At 38.7% G+C, this 26,640-nt stretch overlaps 1 protein-coding gene across 1 annotated transcript in view; it reads left to right on the forward strand.

Annotated features, from left to right (window-relative positions):
• LOC124616543 (neural-cadherin-like) overlaps positions 1-26,640 on the forward strand; it is a 172,071-nt gene that overhangs the window by 2,587 nt on the left and 142,844 nt on the right. Inside the window, exons 2-8 of the mRNA XM_047144861.1 lie at positions 5,219-5,465; positions 6,590-6,806; positions 9,147-9,423; positions 9,584-10,053; positions 14,751-14,876; positions 21,578-21,724; positions 25,326-25,517. Coding sequence (XP_047000817.1) covers positions 5,219-5,465; positions 6,590-6,806; positions 9,147-9,423; positions 9,584-10,053; positions 14,751-14,876; positions 21,578-21,724; positions 25,326-25,517 — 1,676 coding nt within the window. The remainder of the gene's footprint in view (positions 1-5,218; positions 5,466-6,589; positions 6,807-9,146; positions 9,424-9,583; positions 10,054-14,750; positions 14,877-21,577; positions 21,725-25,325; positions 25,518-26,640) is intronic.

Below are 26,640 nucleotides of genomic sequence, written 5' to 3' on the forward strand. Positions count from 1 at the left end.
AAGAGGAGTTTGTGGCACAGCTTGACAAGAAGAAGGGACCGGTTGGTAGGACATGTTCTGAGGCATCAAGGGATCACAAATTTAGCATTGGAGGGCAGCACGGAGGGTAAGAATCATAGAGGGAGACCAAGAGATGAATACACTAAGCAGATTCAGAAGGACGTAGGTTGCAGTAAGTACTGGGAGATGAAGAAGCTCGCAGAGGATAGAGCTGCATCAAACCAGTCTCAGGACTGAAGACCGCAACAACAACAACCTGATGGATGGGGGCCCTGCCCATAATGCTCCAAATGGTCTCAACTGCGGATAGATCCAGCAACCTTGCTGGCCAAAGTGGGTTTGGTAAGTACAAAGACAAGCAGCAGAGACTCTCACCGCGAGTGGGCCGGCATTATCTTGCTGAAACGTAAGCCCAGAATGGCTTGCCATGAAGGGCAACAGAACGGTCCGTAGAATATCGTATCTCTGTGCAGTAAGGATGACAATTGACGGGGCGCCGCTGTGAAAAGAAGTGGCATCCAAGACCATCACCCCTGGCTGTAGGGGCGTGTGGCAGGCGACAATCAGGTTGGTATGCTAACTGCTGTCCAGGGCGTCTCCAGAGACGTCATCATCATGGGATCTCATTTACTGGAACAGAACTGTCTTCAGTGACGAGTCTCGCTTCGAATTGAGACCCAGTGACCGGCGAAGACATGTCTGACCAGACAACACACACAGTACTTGAAAGATGCGTTGAACACGATCGCCACACGCGCCGAGGTTGTATCCCCACAGGACATTCTATGGATTGTTCTGCTACAGAAATTTGGGCCTCGATGAGTCCTTCAGGGATTCAGTTATTAAGGGATCGGTGGAAATACATTTGCTGGAAGATATTAATTTTGATGGTGGGTTTCAGCTGGATAAGACGTGGAACCCGTTGGTGTCTTTAATACCTGCTGAAAGTAAACATTTTATGACTAATGGCACATCTAGCGACAATCAGCTTTGTTAACTAGACATCTAAATATTAATTACGCAAGCCCGAATTCCGACAGAGAGCGCTCATGTAGTATCACTTAGCTCGTGTGCCTGCGCGGCGTAGATGGAACAATATTCGAAAATGGTACGAAGCCATGGCCACCTGGGTGGCGTTGGCGAAACTCGGCAAACGTCGCACATATACCGGCTGCCTTTGCACAAGCGTCACCTCACCAGTTTTTGGTATAGGTCAGCGATGTGAACTATCAATCTCCAGCGCAAAACACTCATCTGATGGCTGAATGGTTGTCAACTGAAAAATCGTGGCAAAAAGTCAACGTCACCTGCCTGCATTTCCGCAACTTCATGGAATATGTCAACGATCTGTTATAAAAAAACACATTGGGTTACAGGATTAAGCTGAAATTGTCACGGAAGGAGCGATTTATTTTCGCCTGACAAGTAATTGCTTTTTTCTTTCTCTTGTTACCATTATACATTAGCCTTTTGTGCAAAAACACAACAGGGTGTACACTGTTTCACGTAACATCCTAATGCGGTTGCATTTGCGACAAAACCCTGAAACAGTCTGTCGATTGCCCTTAAGATAACTACATTACTTCATTGCAAAAATACATATTTGCTTGTATATCGCAATAGATAAGGAAGTTTCGCACGGAAAAGTTCTCCCTGCTTTGGGTTTTATTTCCCAAAAACTTGTTTCGATATCCTGAACTGTTTGAGAGATATGAGGGATGTGATGAATATTTCACTCGCATTCTATCATTTGCGCACAATTGGAAATGAGTCCACTGCACACAATCTGTTTTCTTCAAGAAAGATACAGATTTTCTGTCAAGTTTGAAGAAAATTCAATATGCGTATAATTTTCATACACAACAACGTATTATCTAACACCTGCCAAATGCAAAATCATGGTGATCCCTATTTTTCATTGCAGACTATTCAGATTTCACACAGTACCTCACTTAATACTGAAATATCACAGTAGCAATGACTATTAAAGAAATGAAAAGCAGTTCATCATGAAGCTGACGAATGAGACTATGAGTTGCAGAGTAACCATTTTTTAACAAATATTTTCGTTAAAATCGTTTGAGAATGGTCGCAGTGCAAATGGTGTGTGAACACATCTACATTCCCACAGTGTAGCTGGTGTGGGAAGAGGATGTTCCATTAATAGCAGATGAAGTGCACAACACAGTAGGAGACTGCAAACAGAGGCGGCCACCCCTCTGGAACAGAGGGGTGGACTTGCCCAGCATTGAGAATGAGAATATGTTTCTACACTGGGGCCAGGTTGTCTTACATGAGCTCCGATCAGAAACATGGAAACATGCAAAAGTCATCTCACTGATTAAAAAAGGAGATTAAAATCAGCTGTAAAAAATTGCAAGCCAAGATTTTGAATAACAGGCTGAAAATACATCTGAGCACCTCTTAAGTGAAGAACAAATGCACTTTATTAAAGAGGAAAATTGGCGACAGCTGCAGGATTTTTGTTTAAATGAGTAATTGAAAAATGAAGTGAATGCGACACTGAAACCCACTTGGTATTCATAAACTTTGTGAGAGCTTCTGACAATATTAATGTGGAGAAAAATGAAAAAGCAGATTTTCCATTACATTGTCAGACACTACAAGAAACATATACAACGATATCTTCATCACCTTGGATTTAAGTGCTTAATTAAGTCAGCGCAAGTTGACAAACAAAGAGGTCAGACAAGGATGTCATGTGTTAGGCACACTTTTTAACATATATCAGGACAGTGTATTATGAGAATAGAAAGCCCATATTGATGCAGGTATCATGACAAATAGACACACTTTCCCCACTATCTATTATATCGAGACAGTGCACCACTTTTGGCTGAAAAAAAAAAAAATGATCTACAAAAAGAAATTAATTTGTTGGACAGAATATGTAAAGGTCTCAACAGAAATTTTTAAAAAAAAAGACTGTTAAGTGAAAATAAAAGATACATAATTGTCAGTGATAGCAAAATATTAGAACAAGTTCAATACATTAGTTATCCAGGATGTGACCTTACCATCTGGATAGCCGAACACATTGAAGTGCCCACTTCTGAGGCATGGGGCTGAACACTAGCTGCTTATCAAGTCTGCCTTGGATTAACAATGGGGGCTGCTATGTCGGGCAGCCTGCATGTTGTTTTTAGGTGGTTTTCCACATCCACCTAACTCAATACCAGGTTGGTTCTCACATCCCACCTCACATAAGCAATGTGCAAATACTTTGAAAAACAGTACCACTTTTGACCATGTTGTTACACTGGATGCAGACAAAAGAGGTTTATGAGTACCTCTCAGGGATGGGGGGGTATTTGCTGGCAGTAGCTTTAAAATGTCTTGGTAGTGGCAACCCTATCGTAATAATAGTCTGTATTTGAGTATGAAAATTGAAAATGTACCATTCCAGTCGTGATTCTGAAATGACTGGATAGAGGGCACCAGGAAGGAAGGGAAGGATGTGACATTTGTTGGGAATATGATGAGATACAGAGCAGACACCAGCAAAATTCTCAAATGTATATATAGAACAATCAATAAATGCATGACTGCTCCTACTTTATTGTATGGAAGAGTGTTGGTGGGTCACATACATCAGCAACAAGAAAGTAGAATTCAGGCAGCAGAAATGAGATTTCTCAGAACAGTAAAATAATGTGGTAGATTAATAATGAAGACATTAACAATGAAATGAACATCTATAAATTAGGAAATAAAATCACTGAAAAAAAAAAGTAACAAACGTATCAAGAGCAAAGCTTAGAACACTTCAAGCACTAACTTATTTGCTGTTCCAATGTAGGCTCTACATGTTCTCACTTACATTGGGGCAGTTCCCTCACATTTCACGGCATAGCCATATACGTATAATTTTATATAATAACAAATAACAATATAGAGTGTGTGTTTATTTTTAACTGTAATGCAGAATGAAAATACAGGACACAAAGTAAGGAAGTGAAAGGAAAGTAGAACAAGTAAGGGTTAAGAAAAGCAGGAAAGAAATAGCTAAATAATGTCAAAATATGTAACTTTTTGGAATCTATAATGCAGGTTATTCCATTGTTAGACAGTTGCAACATGGGTTTTGGTGTAAACACTTATGGGATGAGATCTGGCTGGTAGCAGATTGGTGGATTGATTTGTGGGTGGTGTTGTAGGAACTCGTCAAATAAAGGCATATTTTGCAGTTAAGATTACTCAGTAGACAATGGCAGTAGACAATGGAGCAAAATTTCTATGTGAGAAACATGCCTTTGAACTGTTTACGTATGTAAGGTAGTTTTCTGTCCGAAAATGATATGTGACCCAAGGGAAACCATATGATGGTCTGTTGGCGGGGGGGACATAGACCTAGAGGTATGGAGTGTTTGTAATATTTTGAGAGATGAATGGTGACCTGTAAGCAATTATTAAAAAGTTCCTATTACAACCCTGCTAAAATCCTATGTAATAGAGAATTTTTAATTATTTTGTTGAGAGAAAAACACCTGTCTTCACTGTATTTTTTTTCTTTGGTTGAGAGTGTGGTAGGACTGTGGCTAGCCCCCCCCCCTCCCGCTCCCCTGCCTCCCCCCCCCCCCCCCCCCCAATGGCCCTGAACATGGGTGCCCTTGATGTGGCCATATGGTGGTGCACTGGTTATGTATTTAACATGGAAATTTAAAGAGGGACCAAAGCAACATGAGTTTTTGCTGTTTGACCCTTCTTGAAGGTGGGTCATAAAAGATCCTAAATAATGTTCTTTTTGTCAATCTGAAGAAAACTTTTGTGTGTGATATTGTTGGCTTTCAGCATGCAGAGGCTGTGTAAAAATTCCAAATTAAATGTTTGTCCAATATTACATCAAGCTCTGAGGTTGAGTACTGCAACTGATTACGTAATAAGAAGTATGGAATGGATTTGCAGGAATCAGAAGTGATGAATCATTTTGCACCACTGTGATTAGCTTATTTGTAATAATTTTTTGCAGTTCTAACACCTTTATCCATTTTTTTTATTTTATTCTTGAGGAGAAACGCATGTGCAACCATTTATATTTCTACCTACATTAGGGTTGTGTTCTCTTCTCTAGCTAGGATGAATTTTGGCTTATGATTATGGTTATAATTTTTTTAATGATAGTAGTATTTTTGTCTGTAAAAATGTTATATGTTTCAATCACATTGGTGAAACAATTTGAAATGTGAACTTCCAACAGCTGGTGGAAGATTTGAGGTGGATGAGCGCTCGGGTGTAGTTCGAACAAGAGGAACCGACCCTTTCCAGTTGGACATGGAGTATGTGCTGTACGTTAAAGCAGAAGATCAGAATGGGAGAGTGGATGAGCGACACTTCCAGTCAACACCTGAGGAAAGGCTGTCCATTGTTGGTGGCAAACGTGCTCCACAATTCTACATGCCGTCATATGAAGCTGAGATCCCAGAAAACCAGAAGAAAGATTCTGAGTAAGAACATAGATGAACTTAAGTAAATGACAGAAATTCTCTCTCTCTCTCTCTCTCTCTCTCTCTCTCTCTCTCTCTCTCTCTCACACACACACACACACACACACACACTCCCTCTCCACCTCCCCCTCTCCCATCCCTCCTGTGTGTGTGTGTGTGTGTGTGTGTGTGTGTGTGTGTGTGTGTGTGAGATCATTCCTGTACATGTTTCAACATTCAGGTGTTTTCAGTGCCTGAATGGCATGGCAACTGTTCAAATTTTAAATAATTAGAGTAATAACTGAGATGAGACTAATTTCCAAGTTTAGTAAATCAAACATAACACTAACACTTGCTTCAGATAAATGTTACACAAGCAGAGAAATATGATACAGAGACATGTTACACAAGAATATATTCCTGCCTATAAAAATAATCAACCCTTTTCAGCCAACATCAGAAAGTTAATGAGTAAAAAATAGAAATGGTTCCCAAAATTGCAAGTGTAGACTATTTCAAATTTGCTTACTGGAATGGAGGATGATGGGAACAATCTCTTAAACATAAGATGTTTCACAAAATTTTTTCTCCGTTCAGGGAATAATTTACTGTATTTTCTGGTGACACCAGCTAGTGTATAACGTTCATAAATATCTAAACGTAAGAGTCATTTGAAAAAGTTCTACAGTGACTTTCACAAAGTGAAGATGAAAGCAGTATTTTCCAGTTACGTCTATCAAATTTGAATTTATTTTGTTGCTGATTCACTTGTTGCAGCGTACTATCATTTATTGTGCAACTGTGTTCCTGATGGTAATCAGCTTTTTGATCACAGTGCAAGTGCAGCACTGTAAAAGTCATATCTTTAATCAGTATATATTATGTTTTTCATTAAGTGTTCCCTGTAGACGGTTGCTCACTTTGCTTAAGATGAAAATGTATGAACCACTGAATTAATCATACCTTCTCTTCCATGTGGTGAAAAATTTGATTTAAGATTTACCTATTAATATAAGGAACTGTGATGCCTCTATAAAAGTACATAGCACATGTTACATTTATGTGAAACACTGCATATTTGAATTATTCATAAGGAAGGTTTCTGAGGTCAATTTTACAAAACTGTTATTTTTTTCCTGTTGCAGCATAATTTCTGTAAAAGCAAAGTCCTTTGCAGATCGTGAAATTAGGTACACACTGAAAGCTCAGGGCCAGGGAGCAGGCACATTTAACATTGGCCCTACATCAGGCATTGTTAAGCTGGCAAAGGAATTGGATTTTGAAGATCTGAGGCAGCCCCATGTTTACTCTCTGATTGTGACAGCCACAGAAGATTCTGGTGGATTTTCAACATCTGTAGAGGTAGGTTAGAGTTTTCAGTTTAAACTGGTTTATGGTGAATGTGGAACTTCCAAAAATACTTGTACTTAGCATGTTTTACTGAAAACAATGTAGGTATGTTTTTACCTACGTAATAAATTCAACTTAGGTTGTTTTCAGAACAAATCTTCCACTTTGCAACAAAGTGTATGCGCTATGAAACTTTCTGATTGATTGTTCAGAACGGAAAACCACTCCATTCCCTTTTGTGGGTAACATTCTTGCCGACTAAGATTTCCATGTGTGATTCATGACCCAGTTTAAAGATTTTGTGGTACCTCACTCCTAATTTCCAAACTCAACAGGGGCTTCTTCTGCATTCCTTCCTGGACAGGCACCTCATGGAGGAAGGAGACACAACCATATTTGAGTAAATGAAATGTCTATACATGCAAACCATATAACTTACTGTGTTAGTATTACACTGGGCATTGTTTATGCGAAAAGGCAGAAATAACATTTTTAGCAGAAAAGCTAAATATTATCTTTCTTAAGTACAGTAACATCTCAGTCACAAGTATCTTCTTCTCTTTTCCTTCCCCAGTTTGGTGTTCTATTGATTGTGTTAAGCATAATTTGTTCCATGTTGTTCCTTTTATCAGCTCACTATTTTTCATTTTCTCAAGATGGGCATAATGCAAACATGGACTTTCTGCTCTTTCTGCAGAATCTCTCAGTTTCATTAATGGGCTTTATGGCATCCTATCTGTTGTATGTTGATTCCCTAGAGGCAGTTAGCATTTCCCCTGCTCTCTGTTTTCTGTTAGACTATTAAATGAAAGTGGGTCCTTATTTTGATTAAATGTACTGAAATCCCCATGTGCTCAGGCAACAAGGTGTTGCAAGTCACAGTAGGTGTGTTAGACAGGATCTCACCAGCACTTCTCTCGTAAGGCATTTTCTTCCTCATGCAGTCAGAATTCAAGATTTTTGCAGGAGGAAAAATGTCTGATCTTGATGTTTCTTGGAGAAGTACATGCGTTTGTGCACAGTATTTACCTCCTCGATAGAAATTTGAAGATTTGACACCTGTCTCAGCCTCTGGTTGGACACACTGCTTTTGTCAATGATTTTTTTCTCTGTGTCTTCACAAAGTATTATTTAAGTCCACATATATTCTGGTACAAAGTAGCCAGGAAAACTCCTGGCTGTTCTCTCAGTTGGAATTTTTCTGATACATCCATGAAAGTAAAGTCTTCTCTCAGTGAAAGTTGTTCCTTATTTGGTTATGGTCTACATACTTCCTCTTTTTACAGAAGCCCTAGTAGTTCCACCAATTTCTTTCCCCCTCGCCTGTTTGTAACCATCAGCCCTTTTACTCTCTGTATTTCTTTCTTGCTTTTTGTCTCGATGTTCTTTAGCATGGATTTTCTGTTCGGTGTAACCCATTTGATCATGTACAAGTTTTATAGCTCTAATGCAGTGCCATAAAGTCTGAATTTTCCAATGATTGAAACAATTTCTTGCATTCATTAGTCCGCAATAAAATCTTGATAGGTTTCTTGCTGCATAAGATAACAGTAGGAAATTTCATTGTGTTAACAGGCTGTGAAAACCTATGTAGAAAGGTTAATTGATTTATTAATTTTTAAAAGATGGCAACACAAACATAAAATGGAGGTGGAAAGATAGAGCAGCTACACAGGAATATAACTTTATCTTAAGAACATGGAGTGATTGATGTGCTTGTTCTTTACACTTCACATGTCATTTGACTATGCAATCTAGTTACCATAAGTGCCTCACATCTCCTACATACTTCTCCTCAGCTCATTTGCTCATCAGTCATTTTGTTATGCCTGTCTGTGACTCAGCGTCTCCACTATATGCCAAGGAGCGATCTCTCGTTTTCATAATATAGTCACTATTCCATTGTGGGTTTTCCATTGTTTGATTAAGTATCCAGATTTTCCTACTATTATATCACATTGTATGTGAGCTGTCTGTGAAAAATATCATGTTTGAAGATTAAATAAAAAACTCTGGCTCTTCCATCCTCAAAGGTATAAAAACGGACACTGACAAAGAATTTTCATTGTTGTTCAGTTTATAGTTCATAATTTTTATAGTATTATGTGTCGCTGAGAGAGGGGTACCCTCATAATTATGAATTTCTTTCAAATGCTTGAGACACCATTTGGTGAATTTTGCTACCAGATTCAATAAATTATTTAAAAATGAATAAAACATTTATTTTCACATTATCATAAAAACTTGCAGAACACTGTATGCTTGCTCATTTTTACATTTGAATTAATTTACTAGTATAAAAATAACTCATACACATGTCAGGAATAACATTAGTATTGACGGACTTTTCAGCTTACAATTCGAGTTACTGACGTTAATGATAATGCACCAAAGTTTGAGCTGCCAGATTACCAGGCTCATAATGTTGATGAAGATATACCATTGGGAACATCTATATTGAAAGTTAAAGCTACAGACTCAGACTCAGGAGCAAATGCTGAAATTGAATACTTGGTGTCTGATGATCATTTCAGTGTTGATTCAAGTGGTATTATTACCAATAATAAACAGCTGGATGCAGATAATAATAATGCATACTATGAATTTGTTGTTACAGCTAAAGACAAAGGTAACTTACTTATTTTCTCACTATTTCTTGTAGTACTGTTTTTTGTAATTTCAAATTGTCATATTATTGTGTTCAAAGTACTATTGGCAAGTTTCTCCGTATTGTTTCATGGTTCTTCGTGATGATAAATTATGTATAATATTTGCATTATTCCGAACAGGTGAGCCATCAAAAACTGGAACAGCAACAGTTAGAATCTACACAAAGAACAAAAATGATGAAGAACCAAAGTTTTCTCAGCAAGTCTACACCCCAAATGTGGATGAAAATGCAGGACCAAATACACTGGTCACAACAGTTGTAGCTTCAGATAAGGATGGTGACAACGTTCGATTTGGTTTTGTTGGTGGTGGGACCTCATCTGGACAGTTTGTGATTGAGGAAATAACAGGTGTAATTCGATTACACGGGAATGAGATATCACTAGATAGAGACAAATATGAGCTTAATGTCACAGCGATGGATGATGGATCATGCTGTGTTAATGGTGATAGCACAATTCATACGAGCACAGCAGTAGTTGTTGTTTTTATAACAGATGTCAATGATAACAAACCAGTATTCAAAGACTGTGGTACATATGCACCAAAAGTAGAGGAAGGAGCTCCTAATGGAAGTCCTGTTATAAAGGTAATCTCAAAATAATGCTTATGCTCTGTACCATAAAGAATGCACAATTTTAAAAAATTATTACTTGCAAAACAATAGCTAGGTAGCTGTGACGCAGAATAATAAAGTTGTTTTTTAAATCTTATTTTGTTTTATGGGATGGTGCATTTCAATAATTAAATCTTGAATTTTATCTGTGGAATTCTGATTATAAAGCAGTTACTAGTTCAAGTATTAGAAATATTATCATATTTTATTGTTATATCTGCCAAATCAAAAATTTTATGATCCATGCTGAATACCTCAGGTGGTTGTCTTTGTCATTTCAACTGAGAAGTTCCAGTAATGCTGCATAATTAGTCACATGAACACATTCTCATATAAAAATGTGCATTTGCATGTTTGTAGAAAGAGTCTGAAAGACATAGATGGGAGCAAAGGGATAAAGGGAATAGGGAAAGGATTTGGAAAGTGTATATCTCCTTCCACTTTCAAAACATACACAAGATGATCAGAGAACTGAAAAATGCACTTGATGATCAACAAGGACATAATGATACATTACTGGAATTTTGCAGTGATTGGTTTCTCTTTGTAGATCATGGAAACAACACTGTGCAATGACAGCCTTACTATTTTAGTTTATTTCACCCATAGTGACTACACAATTAACAGGAAGAAAAAAGGAAGATTAAGGTTTAACATTCTGTCAATAATTAAATCATTAGGGGCAGTGCATAAGTTTCGATTGGGAAAGCATTCATCTTATTGCTCAATTTCATCAGTAGAGATTATGTAATCAACAAAGGGGGAGACAGCAGTTTTTATCTAAATGTTCTGAACCCTCAAAATGCCAGGACTTATGGTACCTTCACTCTTTAATAATTCCTCCAGAAAACCTTTGAGATCCCTGTCCACTTGCAAGGAAGGACACTTATGAGATTGGCAGTAAGTTAGTTCTTCTTTTCTTCCCCCCATAACCAACAAGTGTGACAACCTCAAGAGCATCTTGGATGGGGTAGATGAATCTGTTGTTAAATTGTGTGTTGAGTGTACATGGTGGAGGGGAGGTTGATTGATTGATTGTTTTGGGTGAAGGGGATCAAACAGTGAGGTGAAGGGGAGGTGGAGGGTTGAGTGGTGATCCAGTGCACAGTTGCAACCCGTCAGAAAGTTTCATGTGTGATCGTCATGGACGTTCAGTTCTTGAGACACAAAAATGTGCAGAAAAACTGTACCTGGTATTGAACTGAAGATTCTTTGCATAGAATGTCTGGTTCTGGACCACTCTCCTATAGCGATTTTCTTTAAACACTCCTCATTCAGTTATCACTGCTTTTTGTTTGTGTATAATTTGCATAAAAGATGCTATCAGTTTTTGGATTCAGCTTAGACAATTGACAGGGCATGTCCTGCATAAAGTTCAAATTATATTACTTCATCTAAAACTCACTCCAGTAAATTGAAAAATTGACAAATGGCAGTTAATTTATGTTGGATATGTGCAGGATTTTAACCCTGGCTAAGATATGTAAGAATACAACTTTGGCTGAGATGTGCAGGCTTTCACCAGTGGCTGCAATTTATGCTATAAAAAATTAGCTGTTAGATATGTCTCATGGAGAAAGCAATAAAAAATTAAATGTAGTATAAAAATCCATTGAACACAGCAGAAATGAGTAGAGGCTGGGAGACATAGGGAAAGAAAAATATTTTATAAACAGGAGAATTCTATAAGAAATCAAAGGGAGCCAGGTCAGGTACATAAGGTGTGTCAGTAAATGAGCAGTGAAGTTAACTCCATTTTATATTGATCTTCAAGCACAAGTTCATAAATTTTCTTGACATTTTCAACTCTCTGGGCAATTGATGGGTGTCCAGAACAAGGTATGTCATTAACAGCATGTCACCATTTTTAAGCAGAAAATCACTTGTACACTTCAGTTTTTCCCAAAGTACCATTTCTGTAACCTTTTCCTCATCACAACAGTTTCTATGATGCCTTTACAAAGCAGGAAGCAAAGTTTCACATCTGTGCGTAGTTCACATACATCCACTATTTATAAAACTCCAGAAGAGAGCAGAGTGGCTTAGGATAAAAAAAATTCACTCTGGCAAGGTGCCATAGGCAGTGCTAAATTCCTAAGGAGTTGTGCAGCACACACCTTAAGTGGAGAAACGTACCACATGGGCTCTGCCCATGGCAGTGCTATATAGATAACCTTTGGATAGTTGTAAGTACTGCCTCACAAACTCAGCTCAAAAGTTCATTAAATAAAATAAAATGTCAGAGGATTAGAAAAGGGAAAAGCTAGGGGCAGTTCCATTGCATATGTTAATCCTTATAATACAGTTTCCATTATCAAAATTGATTGTAAAAAACTGATTGGAATGATAAGTACAAAAGTAATACACTACTTATAGTAATTCCACTCATCACAGATTATGATGACAGATATGAAGCTGACAGTTATCTTCTGTTTCCCTGATCTTATGTTTCTTAAAATACATTTCCATTTGAAATATTTTTCATGTTTTGTGTATTATATTCCTCCTCCATCCTTGTCCTCCTATTATTCGCAAATAATGTATACATCTTAAGTTTAAATGTTTGTCTCTCCTACAGTCATTCATGTAAAAATAATAGAGGGAAACATTCCATGTGGGAAAAATATATCTAAAAACAAAGATGATGTGTCTTACCAAACGAAAGTGCTGGCAGGTTGATAGATACACAAACATACACACAAAATTCAAGCTTTCGCAACCAACAGTTGCTTCATCAGGAAAGAGGGAAGGAGAGGGAAAGACAAAAGGATGTGGGTTTTAAGGGAGAGGGCAAGGAGTCATTCCAATCCCGGGAGTGGAAAGACTTACCTTAGGGGGAAAAAAGGACAGGTATACACTCGCGCGCGCACACACACACACACACACATATCCACCCACACATACACAGACACAAGCAGACATTTGTAAAGGCAAAGAGTTTGGGCAGAGATGTCAGTCGAGGCGGAAGTACAGAGGCAGAGATGTCGTTGAATGACAGGTGAGGTATCAGCGGCGGCAACTTGAAATTAGCGGAGGTTGAGGCCTGGCGGGTAATGAGAAGAGAGGATATACTGAAGGGCAAGTTCCCATCTCCGGAGTTCTGACAGGTTGGTGTTAGTGGGAAGTATCCAGATAACCCGGACGGTGTAACACTGTGCCAAGATGTGGTGGCTGTGCACCAAGGCATGTTTAGCCACAGGGTGATCCTCATTACCAACAAACACTGTCTGCCTGTGTCCATTCATGTGAATGGACAGTTTGTTGCTGGTCATTCCCACATAGAAAGCTTCACAGTGTAGGCAGGTCAGTTGGTAAATCACGTGGGTGCTTTCACACATGGCCCTGACTTTGATCGTGTACACCTTCCAGGTTACAGGACTGGTGTAGGTGGTGGTGGGAGGGTGCATGGGACAGGTTTTACACTGGGGGCGGTTACAAGGGTAGGAGCCAGAGGGTAGGGAAGCTGGTTTGGGGATTTCATAGGGATGAACTAAGAGGTTACGAAGGTTAGGTGGACGGCGGAAAGACACACTTGGTGGAGTGGGGAGGATTTCATGAAGGATGGATCTCATTTCAGGGCAGGATTTGAGGAAGTCATATCCCTGCTGGAGAGCCACATTCAGAGTCTGACCCAGTCCTGGAAAGTATCCTGTCACAAGTGGGGCACTTTTGTGGTTCTTCTGTGGGAGGTTCTGGGTTTGAGGGGATGAGGAAGTGGCTCTGGTTATTTGCTTCTGTACCAGGTCGGGAGGGTAGTTGCAGGATGCGAAAGCTGTTTTCAGGTTGTTGGTGTAATGGTTCAGGGATTCCAGACTGGAGCAGACTTGTTTGCCACGAAGATCTAGGCTGTACAGAAGGGACCGTTTGATGTGGAATGGGTGGCAGCTGTCATAATGGAGGTACTGTTGCTTGTTGGTGGGTTTGATGTGGACGGACGTGTGAAGCTGGCCATTGGACAGATGGAGGTCAACGTCAAGGAAAGTGGCATGGGATTTGGAGTAGGACCAGGTGAATCTGATGGAACCAAGGGAGTCGAGGTTGGAGAGGAAATTCTGTTCTTCTTCTTCACTGTGAGTCCAGATCATGAAGATGTCATCAATAAATCTATACCAAACTTTCGGTTGGCAGGCCTGGGTGACCAAGAAGGCTTCCTCTAAGCGACCCATAAATAGTTTGGCACACGAGGGGGCCATCCTGGTACCCATGACTGTTCCCTTTAATTGTTGGTATGTCTGGCCTTCGAAAGTGAAGAAGTTGTGGGTCAGGATGAAGCTGGCTAAGGTAATGAGGAAAGAGGTTTTAGGTAGGGTGGCAGGTGATCGGCATGAAAGGAAGTGCTCCATCACAGCAAGGCCCTGGACGTGCAGAATATTTGTGTATAAGGAAGTGGCATCAATTGTTACAAGGATGGTTTCCGAGGGTAACAGATTGGGTAAGGATTCCAGGCGTTCGAGGAAGTGATTGGCGTCTTTGATGAAGGATGGGAAAGCTTGAATTTTGTGTGTATGTTTGTGTTTGTTTGTGTATGTATATAACAGATTCATCATTATTTTATATATTGTATTTGTACTTTCAAAGCAGTTTGTTAGTTTTGTCCATATTTTTTGAGGATTTCAGTATATGTTCAAGTCACTTTTCATATTAATTCCATAGATCATATGATTTCATAGGTACATGCAACAGATGAGGATAAGGGTGTCAATGGGCAAGTGAAGTACTCAATTGTTCAACAGCCAAACCAGAAAGGTACAAAATTTACTGTTGATGAAGAAACTGGAGAAGTATCTACAAATAAGGTCAGAATACATTTAATAATTACAATTATTTTGCATCTCACATCATCTTACCATGTAATCAACATGTAATTTGAAATTTAAAAAGCAGGGGAAGATGGGGCATATATAATAAAATACAACTGAATTTCAATTCATCTGATTTATATGTATCATTTTCATTGCTGTTTCTGATTGTTTTGGTATGATAACTTTAGTACTCAGCACATTAAAACATTGCATGTTGCTGTTTGATATCATGTTATACTTCATATAGCCCTTGAATTCATAATTTAAGTACTCTTTAAGCATGTCATTAAAAGTGTTTAGTTTTTCTGCAAAATAATTCGACAACTGACTTAGTCCAGTAAAACCAGTATTGTGTTTCATGTGAAATCTATGACTGTTACAAATTAAATGATTAGCAAAGGCCATTGCATAAAGTCTCTGCTATTATTCATTTGTTCATCAGTGTTTCAAAATACCACATGTCCTGTTATATTATTGAAGTGTGGTTAAAAATGAGTTTAAAGCAATTCATGTGATTTCTGTATGTTTGTTGAATAATGTTAAACACATAACAGAATGTGTTGTACAATTTACCGTAGGTACAAAAATACATCTTAGTACCTGTAAAATCAATATCATCTACACTACATGAATGTATAAATACTGTCTGTGACATGATTTGGGGATAAATTCTCTGTAACATATTTTGGAACAAGAAAAAACAATAACAACTGTAGACCATTTATTTCATTTGTACTTTAATTTGAGTTAGTTATTTAAAATGAATCTTTCACTCTGCAGCAGAGTGTGTGTTGTTTTGAAACTGTTTAGGAGATTGTACCTGTCCACCAGGCAAGGACTTCGCACTGTGCAAGCAATGCTCTCTACAGTTTAGTTTTCAAGGCATGACTCACAATATATCCTCATACTTCCTGCCAGTACTTCTCTCCTACTAGCCAAACATCACAGCTGTCTCTTCCAGAGTGTGCTGGAGTTGCTCTCCTGAAAGAAAAGAGGGCCAGTCAGGCACTCCTGGGAGGAAAGACTGCTAGTCCAGCAAGATAAACAGGACAGAGTCTATGAAATTTGGAAAGCAAGAGGGAGATACTGGTGACAGCCAATCTGTGACAAAGGGTTGTGAGTTAACGCCAGATAACTCAGATGATAGCAGCATTGCCCACAAAAGACAAGGTTCTGAGTTTGAGTCCTGGTCTTGCACACAGTTGTAATCTACTAGGAAGCTTTTGATCTAATTATCATCATTAAATGTTTGGGTTATGGTCTTATAAAATTTTACTGTCTGGACTCCAACCACACTGTGAGTTATGGAGACAAGATGAAAGTTTCTTGAATTCTAGCTACAGCTAGCTGCAACCAGCCAGTTATACAAAATTACTTTATTTCCATCAAGTAGTTTTTGAGCCATTTCCCCTGAAATTTATGTATTCATTCTTCATGGATATTGTTGGACAATGGAGTTTTCTTCCTGTGACAACATAGGTACTAACGGTTCTAACATCCCCAGACGAGCTTCCATTCTCAGCATATTTAGGTCACACAGTTAGCTGCGATGCACTATAACTGAATATTTGTTTCTGTTATTTTATCTGACAGTGTAATATTGTTTTCTTTAACTAAAGAAATGCAAGTACTATTTGCTGTCATCCATTCTTAGGCCAGTGCATAGTGTTCAACTTACTTAGCAAGTTTAATCCTTCACGTGTGATTCTGAAAAGTCTACAAAGTACCCATCCATGGTTGCCATAGTTGGTTCATTGAACTCAAAACATTGCTAGCCAGTAATGTTGTCACATGTCACTATAAGCATATATCAGGACTGGCCGGCCCATGTGGCCGAGTGGTTTTAGGCGCATCAGTCTGGAACCGCGGGGCCGGTGTGGCCGAGCGGTTCTAGGCACATTAGTCTGGAATGGCGGGACTGCTACGGTTGCAGGTTAGAATCCTGCCTTGGGCATGGATGTGTGTGATGTCCTTAGGTTAGTTAGGTTTAAGTAGTTCTAAGTTCTAGGGGACTGATGACCTCAGATGTTAAGTCCCATAGTGCTCAGAGCCATTTTTTTTTTATCAGGAATGCCAAATTTGGTGAACAGGTCGTAACATTTGGTACTTAAATTTCCTGTTTTCATGTTACCAAGTGCATACTCCTGATTAAAAAAATTCTTTATATTTTTTTATGAAAATTTTTGACAGAATAATTTAATTGGATAGATAAAAAAATCTACTCTAATTAGGCAAGCTTTTGGAGCCTGTCTCTCCTTCTTCAGGCAGTAGAGTTGAAGGGGAATGAAGAGGGGTGAAGGAAAAGAACTAGAGAGGTCGAGGAAAGGGAGTAGATTTCTGGAAAGTCACCCAGAATTGTGGGATCAGGGGAGTCTCCTCTGACCTGCAGTTCAGGATGATTTCCCAAAAATCAGCCCCTTTTGCTAGATCTCTCTAGTTCTTCTCCTTCACTCATGTTCCTTCCCCCTTCAACCCTTCTGCCTGAAGAAGGAGCCAAAGGGTCCAAAAGCTTGTCTAATTGTAACTTTCTTTTATGTGTATGTTCTGCTGCCACTTGGTGAGTAGATTTTTTATCTATCCAATTAAATTATATCTTTATATTTTCCTATCTAGGTTCCTTTCTAGTGTTGCTTTAATTAATTGGTCCAGAATACATGTGCCACGGAAAACGGTGGCTTTACAGTGTTACTTGATTTTATTTTCTTTCTTGCTCTTTTTGTGTGTTTCTAACCACTGCTTTAATTATTGTTTCACTCCTAGTGCATGAAATGAGGGATCCACACCTCATCAACAACAGCAGATCATTACATGAAATCACTTTGATTCCTTTTAAATGGGCCAAATGTAGTTGAGATTTTGGTCAGCATTTAACAAACCTTTCTCATAATGAATTCTTTATGTAAAATGTGCCATTCTCTTTCTATTGCTGTGCCTATGGCATAAGCATTTATTATACCTGTAATAACCAATTGTTCACTACCATATTGCGCACTTTCTAATACTATCACCTGTGATTGCAGTTTTGTGATGTGCTTGACGTGAGTTATCTTCAAGCAAAGTTTGACACATTTGAGTTTAGTTTCACATTTCTTAACTGTTGACAGTGGTGTAACAGGATCCATGTAAAATTTGACTAACCTAACATGAAGTTAATTGGTTATAAATCATCTGAAACAAATTATTTTAAGATGGCACAGTATTCAGTTGTATTCATTTGAGTGAAACACAAAAAATAGCATTACAGGAATTCACATACACAAAGCTAATTAGCAGATCAAGTTAACACCACTTATAACAACAATGACAGTTTCTGGATGGAGCAATACATAATATTAGGGAAGGGCAACCATGCACCTATAGCAGATTGATGCATGGAGCAGAGTAACACATAACAGAAAACAGCATTTACACTAGCTATCAAGCTCTAGCTCTTTTCCTGGAAATAGTACACACATTACAACACACACACAAATGAACACTTCCATTGCGTAAGCTGATGGAGTAGGGAGGGGGAAGCGAGGGATGCAAGGATGGGAAAGAGGCGGGTATTTTGACAGATGACTTTGCGGCCGTGTGATGATGAAAAAAGTGCAGAAGATACAATGAGAGACGTAGGAAGAGGGAGAGTGGGGAAGGAGAGGGGGGGATGGAAGGAGGGAAAGATGAAGATGAAGAGGAGGGGGGTGGGGAGAAAGAAGGTGGAGGGCTTGAAAAGGGGGAGTGGCGAGGGAGTGAGGGGGGGAGGGAGGGAGAGAGAGAGATATTCATACGTAGTTCAGAGAAACCCTTCCAGCACAAGTTTCTTTGAACTGTGCAGATGGGAACTGTCTCTCTAACATGTCCTACCCCCTCACAATCCCCTGACCTAAACCTCTGCAAACCTGTTCCCTCTGTCTCACCTTGCATTTTCCTTTCTCTTTTCTGCTTATACCACTCCTCCTTCCAGGTCAAGCACTGCCCTCTCCTACCACTTGTCCTCTCCCCTGCCCACGCACACCCCTGTCATGCAGGCCTTCTCTCTCTTCCCCCACCCTCTATCTCCCTCTTCCCTTTTTTCAGCCCTCTCCTCTCCCTCTTCACCCTTCTCTCCATTGCTCCTTCTCCAACTTCACCTTTCTCTCCTTTTCCCCCTCCCCTTCCCCCCCCCTCCACACTCAGTTATCCACCTCTCCCTCTACCTACATTTCTTGTTGTACCCTCTGTACTTGTTTTGTCTGCTTGTGCGGCTGCATAATCATCTGTCTGAAGACCTGCACCTTTCTCCTCCTTGTGTCCCTCCATACCCTTCCCCACCTCCATCAGCTTCAGGCAACTACTTTCAGTAACTGACTATCAATAATTAGTCTTGCTGTGGCCATGGGAATGTGTGTTTGGGTGTCTGCATGATTGGGTGTGTGAAAGTATGCTGGAAAAATAGTGCTGTAATACTAGTGTGAATGCTGTTTTCTGTTATGTGTTACTTTCCCCCTTGCCTCAATCCACTATAATGAGTGATTTCTTTTCCCTCATTTAACATATTTAACACAGCTTGTGATATTCTGTGGTAAGTAACAACATAACAAAAACAAAAATTTAGTTTAATCAGTGCTGTCCCTGCTGGAGCAAAAAAAATTCACCTTGGTACCATAGTATTAGCAATTTCAGTCCTCAGCACTGGTTCTGTAGTGTGTTGTGTGGTATCTGTCTGTTTTCTGACACTTGGACAAAGCCATTCATCAGAGGAAGAAAGAGAAACTCCCACAGAAAACTCACAGATACATGACCAATGTTGTCTCCAGGTGCTGTGCCCCGATTGAGATGAGTAGTGATCTTATTGTGGATGGGTAGTGGGGGTATAGAAGAGGTGTGGGGCAGAGAGAGGTAGGAAGAGCTGGGTAGGAGTAGAGGAGGATGCTGTGGTGGGAGTGTGCAGTGATATGGGAAAGGGGGAGGACAAAATAGTGGGCTGCTCCTACCCATCAAAGGCAAGGCCAACAATGAAGGCAGCCATGTAATGTAGCAACTAGGTGACATTCTATGTGGGCGTGGCCCCTGACAAGCTGTCTGCTTACATGAACGACACTGGCATACTGTGGCTAAGAGACCACCTAGTTGCCAAACATGTGTTGGGAAAAAAAAAAAAAAAAAAAAAGGAGAGAGAGCTTGCCTTCAGTAACTGCTTTAAAGCCCATACCATTTTGATCCTCCCACCATCACCAGCTTTCTTGAGCTGCAACATATACTTTGTTCCTGTAACCCACCTGGCATCAGCCTTTGCTGGTCACTGTCCTCAGCCTTCATTAATTCCTATCCTCCACCTGCCTGTATTCCCTTCCCTGCTCCCACACCAACCCCACTCTTGCCTTTTATTCCAACAGCTCATCTAGCTCCCCATAACCCATTGTCCTGCTCCCACCACATTCCCACAGACTCTCATACGCAGTACTGCAGCATCTATCTCCATCCCAACACTGCCATCTCCCTCTCTTCTGACCCCACACCTGTTCTGCACACTCCCTACCTACATCAGCCAAGATCACTTCTCACCCAAGGGGCCACTGGCCTGGAGAAGACAGTTGTTGTGTATGTGTTTTCCATCATCTAATGAAGGACTTCATCCAATACCTAAAAATTAGCAAACAGTCGACTATTTTAAATGTGCCTGTCTGCTGTTGTACTTCCCTGTGTGATGAGTTGCAATCTCACACAACTAGCTCTTTACCCACATGAAGTGTTGAGTGCTATCTACATGGGATTTCAAATTGATTCTATATTTGTAGATTTCCAGAAGGCTTTTGAAACTGTACCTCACAAGTGACTAGTAACGAAATATCATGTTTATGGAAGGCAGCCAGTTAAGTAACTGGATTCATGATTTCCTGTCAAAGAGCTCATAGTTCATAGTAACTAATGGAAAGTTGTTGAGTTAAACAGAAGTGATTCTGGCATTCCCCAAGGTAGTGTTCAAGGGCCTCTGCTGTTCCTTACGTATATAAAAAAAAATTTAGGAGACAATCTGACCAGCTGTCTTTGGTTCTTTGCAGATGATGATGTTGTTTATCATCCAGTAAAGTCATCAGAAGATCAAAACCAATTGCAAAATGAATATATCTGTACTGTGTGAAAATTGGCAGGTGACCCAAACTAATGAAAAGTGTGAGGTCAACCACATGAACACTAAAAGGAATCCATTAAAATTTGATGCAGATTCTGAGAGGCATTATATACGAGTTTCAGTTAGTGGATGTATACGTCAACAAACTGTCTAAGGCTGGTAAACTGTCTTGCTAATTAGTCATCATATATGGCATAATCATGTGAAAATGAAAGAGTGGTAGCCTCAGTACTTGTTTAGTAGATTCCTTATAATCCTAGCTGATACATGAGAAGGTAGAGGGGAAAAAATGGAGGTTTTGTTGACAGTGGTAGTTGAAGAATGTTTTCATTGAGTCTCACAATTTAAGGACAGCTATTGAAGGAGTAACAGATTAAAACTGTATACACAATGATTAGTTGTAAGTCATATCTCAAATGTCAGTATTGTGGATGGTAAATGTGACAATGATAGTAGTAAATGAAGGGAGCATTTGTAACAAATTCTGTCTCTTAAGCTGTAATGCGATACCCTCATTCAGTGTGTTGTTTCCCATAACTAATCATTAGAAAATAGTATTTGTGAATAAATGAAGCAAGCTACTTTATTGTCTAATCCACAGGTGTTTGACCGTGAAGGCGATGATGGAAAATTTGTATCTGTAACAGTAAAGGCAACAGATCAAGGTGAACCTTCACTGGAAGGTGTCTGCTCATTCACAGTTGAAATCACTGATGTTAATGACAATCCACCTTTGTTTGACAGACAGGTAAGTCTTTGTTTACTATGAAATGTGACAGAAAACTACAACAGCAGTAATATGAAAATAGCAAATATGTCAGTCTCTCACCACTATCAGCTTTTCGTAAGTTGTAAAGGACAAGCATAATTATTGAGTAATAAATAAATGGTAGTTGTTTCACAGCAGTGATGACAGAATAGAACACTATGTCCAAACATAAAATATTTCACTCTTGTGTGTATATTTGACACTGTCATTCCTTATTTCTTTTTTTATCAAATATGGCATCTTTCCGCAGTTTGTACTTTTCACCCTTCCATTCGTAACTCAATAAATAATTTCACAAATGATTAAACTATTTTTTCATCATCGTCATCATCATCATCGTCATCATCACCGTCATCCTCATCATTATCTACATTCATGGATTAGGTTTGAGGAACCTGTTCCAGCTTGTGTGTCTTAGCTCCAACACTTCCCAGGGTGATATACATCCCTTATCCCTCTGGATATATATTGGAAAAAAATTTTAGGATATGTGTCTTGTTGCATTCTGTTTACATGTTGCTTCCATTTCTGCTTATGTGTGTCAATTTTTTCTGCCATTGCAAATATTTTAAGCTCATTTCTAATATCTTCATTTCTTAGTCTATCTCCTAGTTTACATCCTTTAACTAATCTGATTTCTGGCATCAGTAATCAATTTATGTCTTCTTTGTTTGCTATGAAGCCTTAGATTTGTAAAGTAGCATTAGAACAGCTAGTGTTTTATAGAATTTCAACCATATTTCTTTAGTTATCTTTTTGTTTAATGTTCTTTTATTGTTCCACAGATACCCCGAAATTTTGTTGTTTTATTATTCCTATCTTTGTCATAATCAAAAGAAACGTTGCTCCCTAGGTAGTTAAAATGACCTAGTCACTTGAAGATTTTATTTTCTATCACTATTTTTGAGTGCACCTCCTGTTTCCCTCAGAACACTATTACTTTTGTCATTGTATTGATATTTTGCAATTATCTCTGAGGCCAGTTTGGTTTAATTTAAAAATATTTCTTTGCTATTCTTCTTCTGAAGCGGTTGTTATAGTCTGGTCATCAGTATACATTAATGTTTTTATGTAATGGTCACATCTAGTTTTATTCCTATGTTATTTTTTGATTCCTCATTCTGTTTTTAATCACCTGAATTATACACAGAGTGAGAAAGGCTGCAATTTTTTATCTTCTTGGATAGTTAAAACATAGGTCTTACTTATTTTGTTCTCTGTTTTTATTACAGATTTAGTTTCATTGTATAGGCTTCTTATGGCCCATATGAAGAGTCATGCAATTCCAATTTTTTTTAATGTGGACTGGAGTTTACTTGTGTTAATGCATTGGTATAGTCAATAAAAGCTATGTGTGTCTTATTATTAAATTCTCTTGTTTTATTTATCAACATCTTCAAAGCAAATATATTGTCAGTTGTTGCGCATCCAAATCTACTTCCATTCTGGTCCTCAGTTAAAATTGTTTTGGCTATTGATCTTAACCTTAGAGTTAAAATTCCTGCATGCACATTGTATCCAACTGTTTAAACACTTATTCCCCTATAACTGTTAGTTTTTTCAATCTCATTTTTTAAAAAACTGAAAACACAACAGTTGTTGACCAGATGTGTGGTATTCTCACTTTCCACCAGCATAAATTTAGAAAATATAAAAAACTTAGAATGAGATTTTCACTCTGCAGCAGAGTGTGCACTGATATGAAACTTCCTGGCAGATTAAAACTGTGTGCCCAACCGAGACTCGAACTTGGGACCTTTGCCTTTCGCGGGAAAGTGCTCTACCATCTGAGCTACCGAAGCACGACTCACGCCCGGTCCTCACAGCTTTACTTCTGCCAGTATCTCGTCTCCTACCTTCCAAACTCTACAGAAGCTCTCCTGCGAACCTTGCAGAACTAGCACTCCTGAAAGAAAGGATACTGCAGAGACATGTTTGGAAGGTAGGAGACGAGATACTGGCAGAAGTAAAGCTGCGAGGACCGGGTGTGAGTCGTGCTTTGGTAGCTCAGATGGTAGAGCACTTGCCCGCGAAAGGCAAAGGTCCCGAGTTCGAGTCTTGGTCGGGCACACAGTTTTAATCTGCCAGGAAGTTTTATAAAAAACTTAGTTTGTGCAGAATTCTGCCATATTTTATCTTATGTTACTTTTTGTCATGAGCTGGAATATTTTCTACATGCATGGAAATTCTGGTACAAGGTTCAGACTTGACCATGTGTAAATAAGCTAACTGGTACAAGGCCCAAACTTGACCATCTGTAAATAAGGTAAACGGTTTTGCAGCAAACAAGTTTTCCTTTCATCTTATAGAACAATGTGTTACAAAGCTTAAAACAAATTAAAATGGTCTTCTTGGACAATGTACTCAAAACTGATGAATAATTTACTGTACAAATCTGAGCTAATGTCACCTCAGGGATCTTGGTAATTCTTCAGTGGTATTTGTGATTAAACCTTTTATTAGATACATACTGCCTAACTGAAGCACAGTACAAGAAATAAAAATGGACCCCTTTAGAGACTTGTTTTGTGTGGTAGTTTGCCATAATACAGTATTTTACATGTGCTCTACATTTAATAATTTCTCTTTCCCTCAAAATTTACCACACAGACAGAACAGTATGTCTCCTATAGTTATATGTCTTTCTTGTTTCATATTTAAATGCAGATTATGTAACAATTAAATTATTTACTGAAAATAGGGAAAGAACAAAAGCTTTAAGATGAATTTAATGCATCCCACAGAAGTTTTATTGTGTCTGATGAAACAAGAATTCCTTTCTGTCTGTTTTTATGAAAGTACATGATAATAACTGAAAGTGCATCCCTTATACATGTTAACATACATACAATATAATGGAAGGAAACATTCCACGTGGGAAAAATTATATATAAAAACAAAGATGAGGTGACTTACCGAACAAAAGCGCTGGCAGGTCGATAGACACACAAACAAACACAAACATACACACAAAATTCAAGCTTTCGCAACAAACTGTTGCCTCATCAGGAAAGAGGGAAGGAGAGGGGAAGACGAAAGGAAGTGGGTTTTAAGGGAGAGGGTGTGTCTGTATGTGTGGATGGATATGTGCGTGTGTGCGAGTGTATACCTGTCCTTTTTTCCCCCTAAGGTAAGTCTTTCCGCTCCCAGGATTGGAATGACTCCTTACCCTCTCCCTTAAAACCCACTTCCTTTCGTCTTCCCCTCTCCTTCCCTCTTTCCTGATGAGGCAACCGTTTGTTGCGAAAGCTTGAATTTTGTGTGTATGTTTGTGTTTGTTTGTGTGTCTATCGACCTGCCAGCGCTTTTGTTCGGTAAGTCACCTCATCTTTGTTTTTAACATACATACATGTTAACACATCAGATGTTAATACATCAGATGTTAACACATGAGGAGCCTGCGTGACAATCCAATGCAAATGCGTGAACTTATTGGGGGCCTGAAGGAAGTGCCTGCCTGTATGATCAGTGGAAAGTTAACAATGTTGGTTTTGGTTGAAATGTGATGCATTAACCAGAGAAAAAAATCAATATAATTATCCACATACCTGTAATGCAATATATTTCCTTCTTTCCACAGAAATACATTGAAAATGTCAAGCAAGATGCAAGCATTGGTACCAACATTTTGCGTGTCTCAGCTTCTGATGAAGATGCTGACAATAATGGTGCTATTGTTTATTCCCTGAGTGCTCCATATAACCCGTCAGACTTGGAATATTTTGAGATTCAACAAGAGTCTGGCTGGATTGTTCTAAGGAAGCCTTTGGATGTAAGTATTTGAGTGCAAATGCGTGACCAGGCTGCTCTTTTCTCCAATTTTCATAATGTAAGTGTGAATGGATGGTGTTGTTGATATTTACATACAAATTTGCAAGCATGTCTTTGGATTACATACTGCTTTTGTTTTACAACTGTTTTCTTATTATTCAGAATATAACTCGTCTTTCATCAGGGTTTAATTTGGAAGGAATAGATCTGGTGACAGTTGCTAAATACTTTTACACTGATGGGACATTAAACTCTAATCTTCAATTATCTTCTACTATCGGGAGAGTCAGTTTCAAGTTCTCCTTTTAAGCACAGACATATTTAACTTCGTAAGTAAAATCCAAACATAAAATTAATGCGATCAAATTAAGCCCTGATTTCCATATGATAATGACATTAAGCAGCATTTGAGAGGACAAGGAATACGATGTGCACTGCAGATAAGGTGATACTAAGATATTGCTGTATTTCAGTACCTTTATTGTGCCTTGACATGTTTCAAATAAGCCTATTCTGTCTCACACTTTACATTTCTATCTTTAGCTTCTTGAGTAAAATTCTTGATTTGTTCACACTTTACTTTAAGTTGCTGAGAAACATAAATACTCACTGTATACAATAAGTTTCATTTGTACGGCACTTTTTATTGTATATTGTATTTCACTGTTCTTTGAAATTAGTATGGTATGTGAACGTATACACACACTGTATATCCAAATGCACTGTTGTGAGTCCTTACATAACTTTTTTTTTTTTTGCAAATAGCTCAAAGTTTAATTTCCTTGGATATACTTTGACGTATATTGTTCATCACCAGATTATATATTTTTGTTTTTCTGACCGCGAGGTTTTTAAATATTTTTTGAATTTTTCTAGGTTTGGAAGAGATGCGATTTTGCTGCATATGCAGTGGACTGATAGCTTTTTGTGATGAGAACTGTATCTCTGGTGTCTGAATGTAAATCTAAGTCACTAATTTTTGAACTACTTTTCAGAGAAGTGGAAAGATTTTTGAGAGCTGAATCATCGATTTTGCTGACACAGAATATATTTTTTCTTGATATTTTTTTGTCTCCTTTTTCAGGAGATGACCTAATAGAGTTTAGAACAAGTATGGTATTTTG

Source organism: Schistocerca americana, chromosome 5, assembly GCF_021461395.2.
Source record: "Schistocerca americana isolate TAMUIC-IGC-003095 chromosome 5, iqSchAmer2.1, whole genome shotgun sequence".
In the NCBI taxonomy this organism is placed as follows: domain Eukaryota; kingdom Metazoa; phylum Arthropoda; class Insecta; order Orthoptera; family Acrididae; genus Schistocerca; species Schistocerca americana.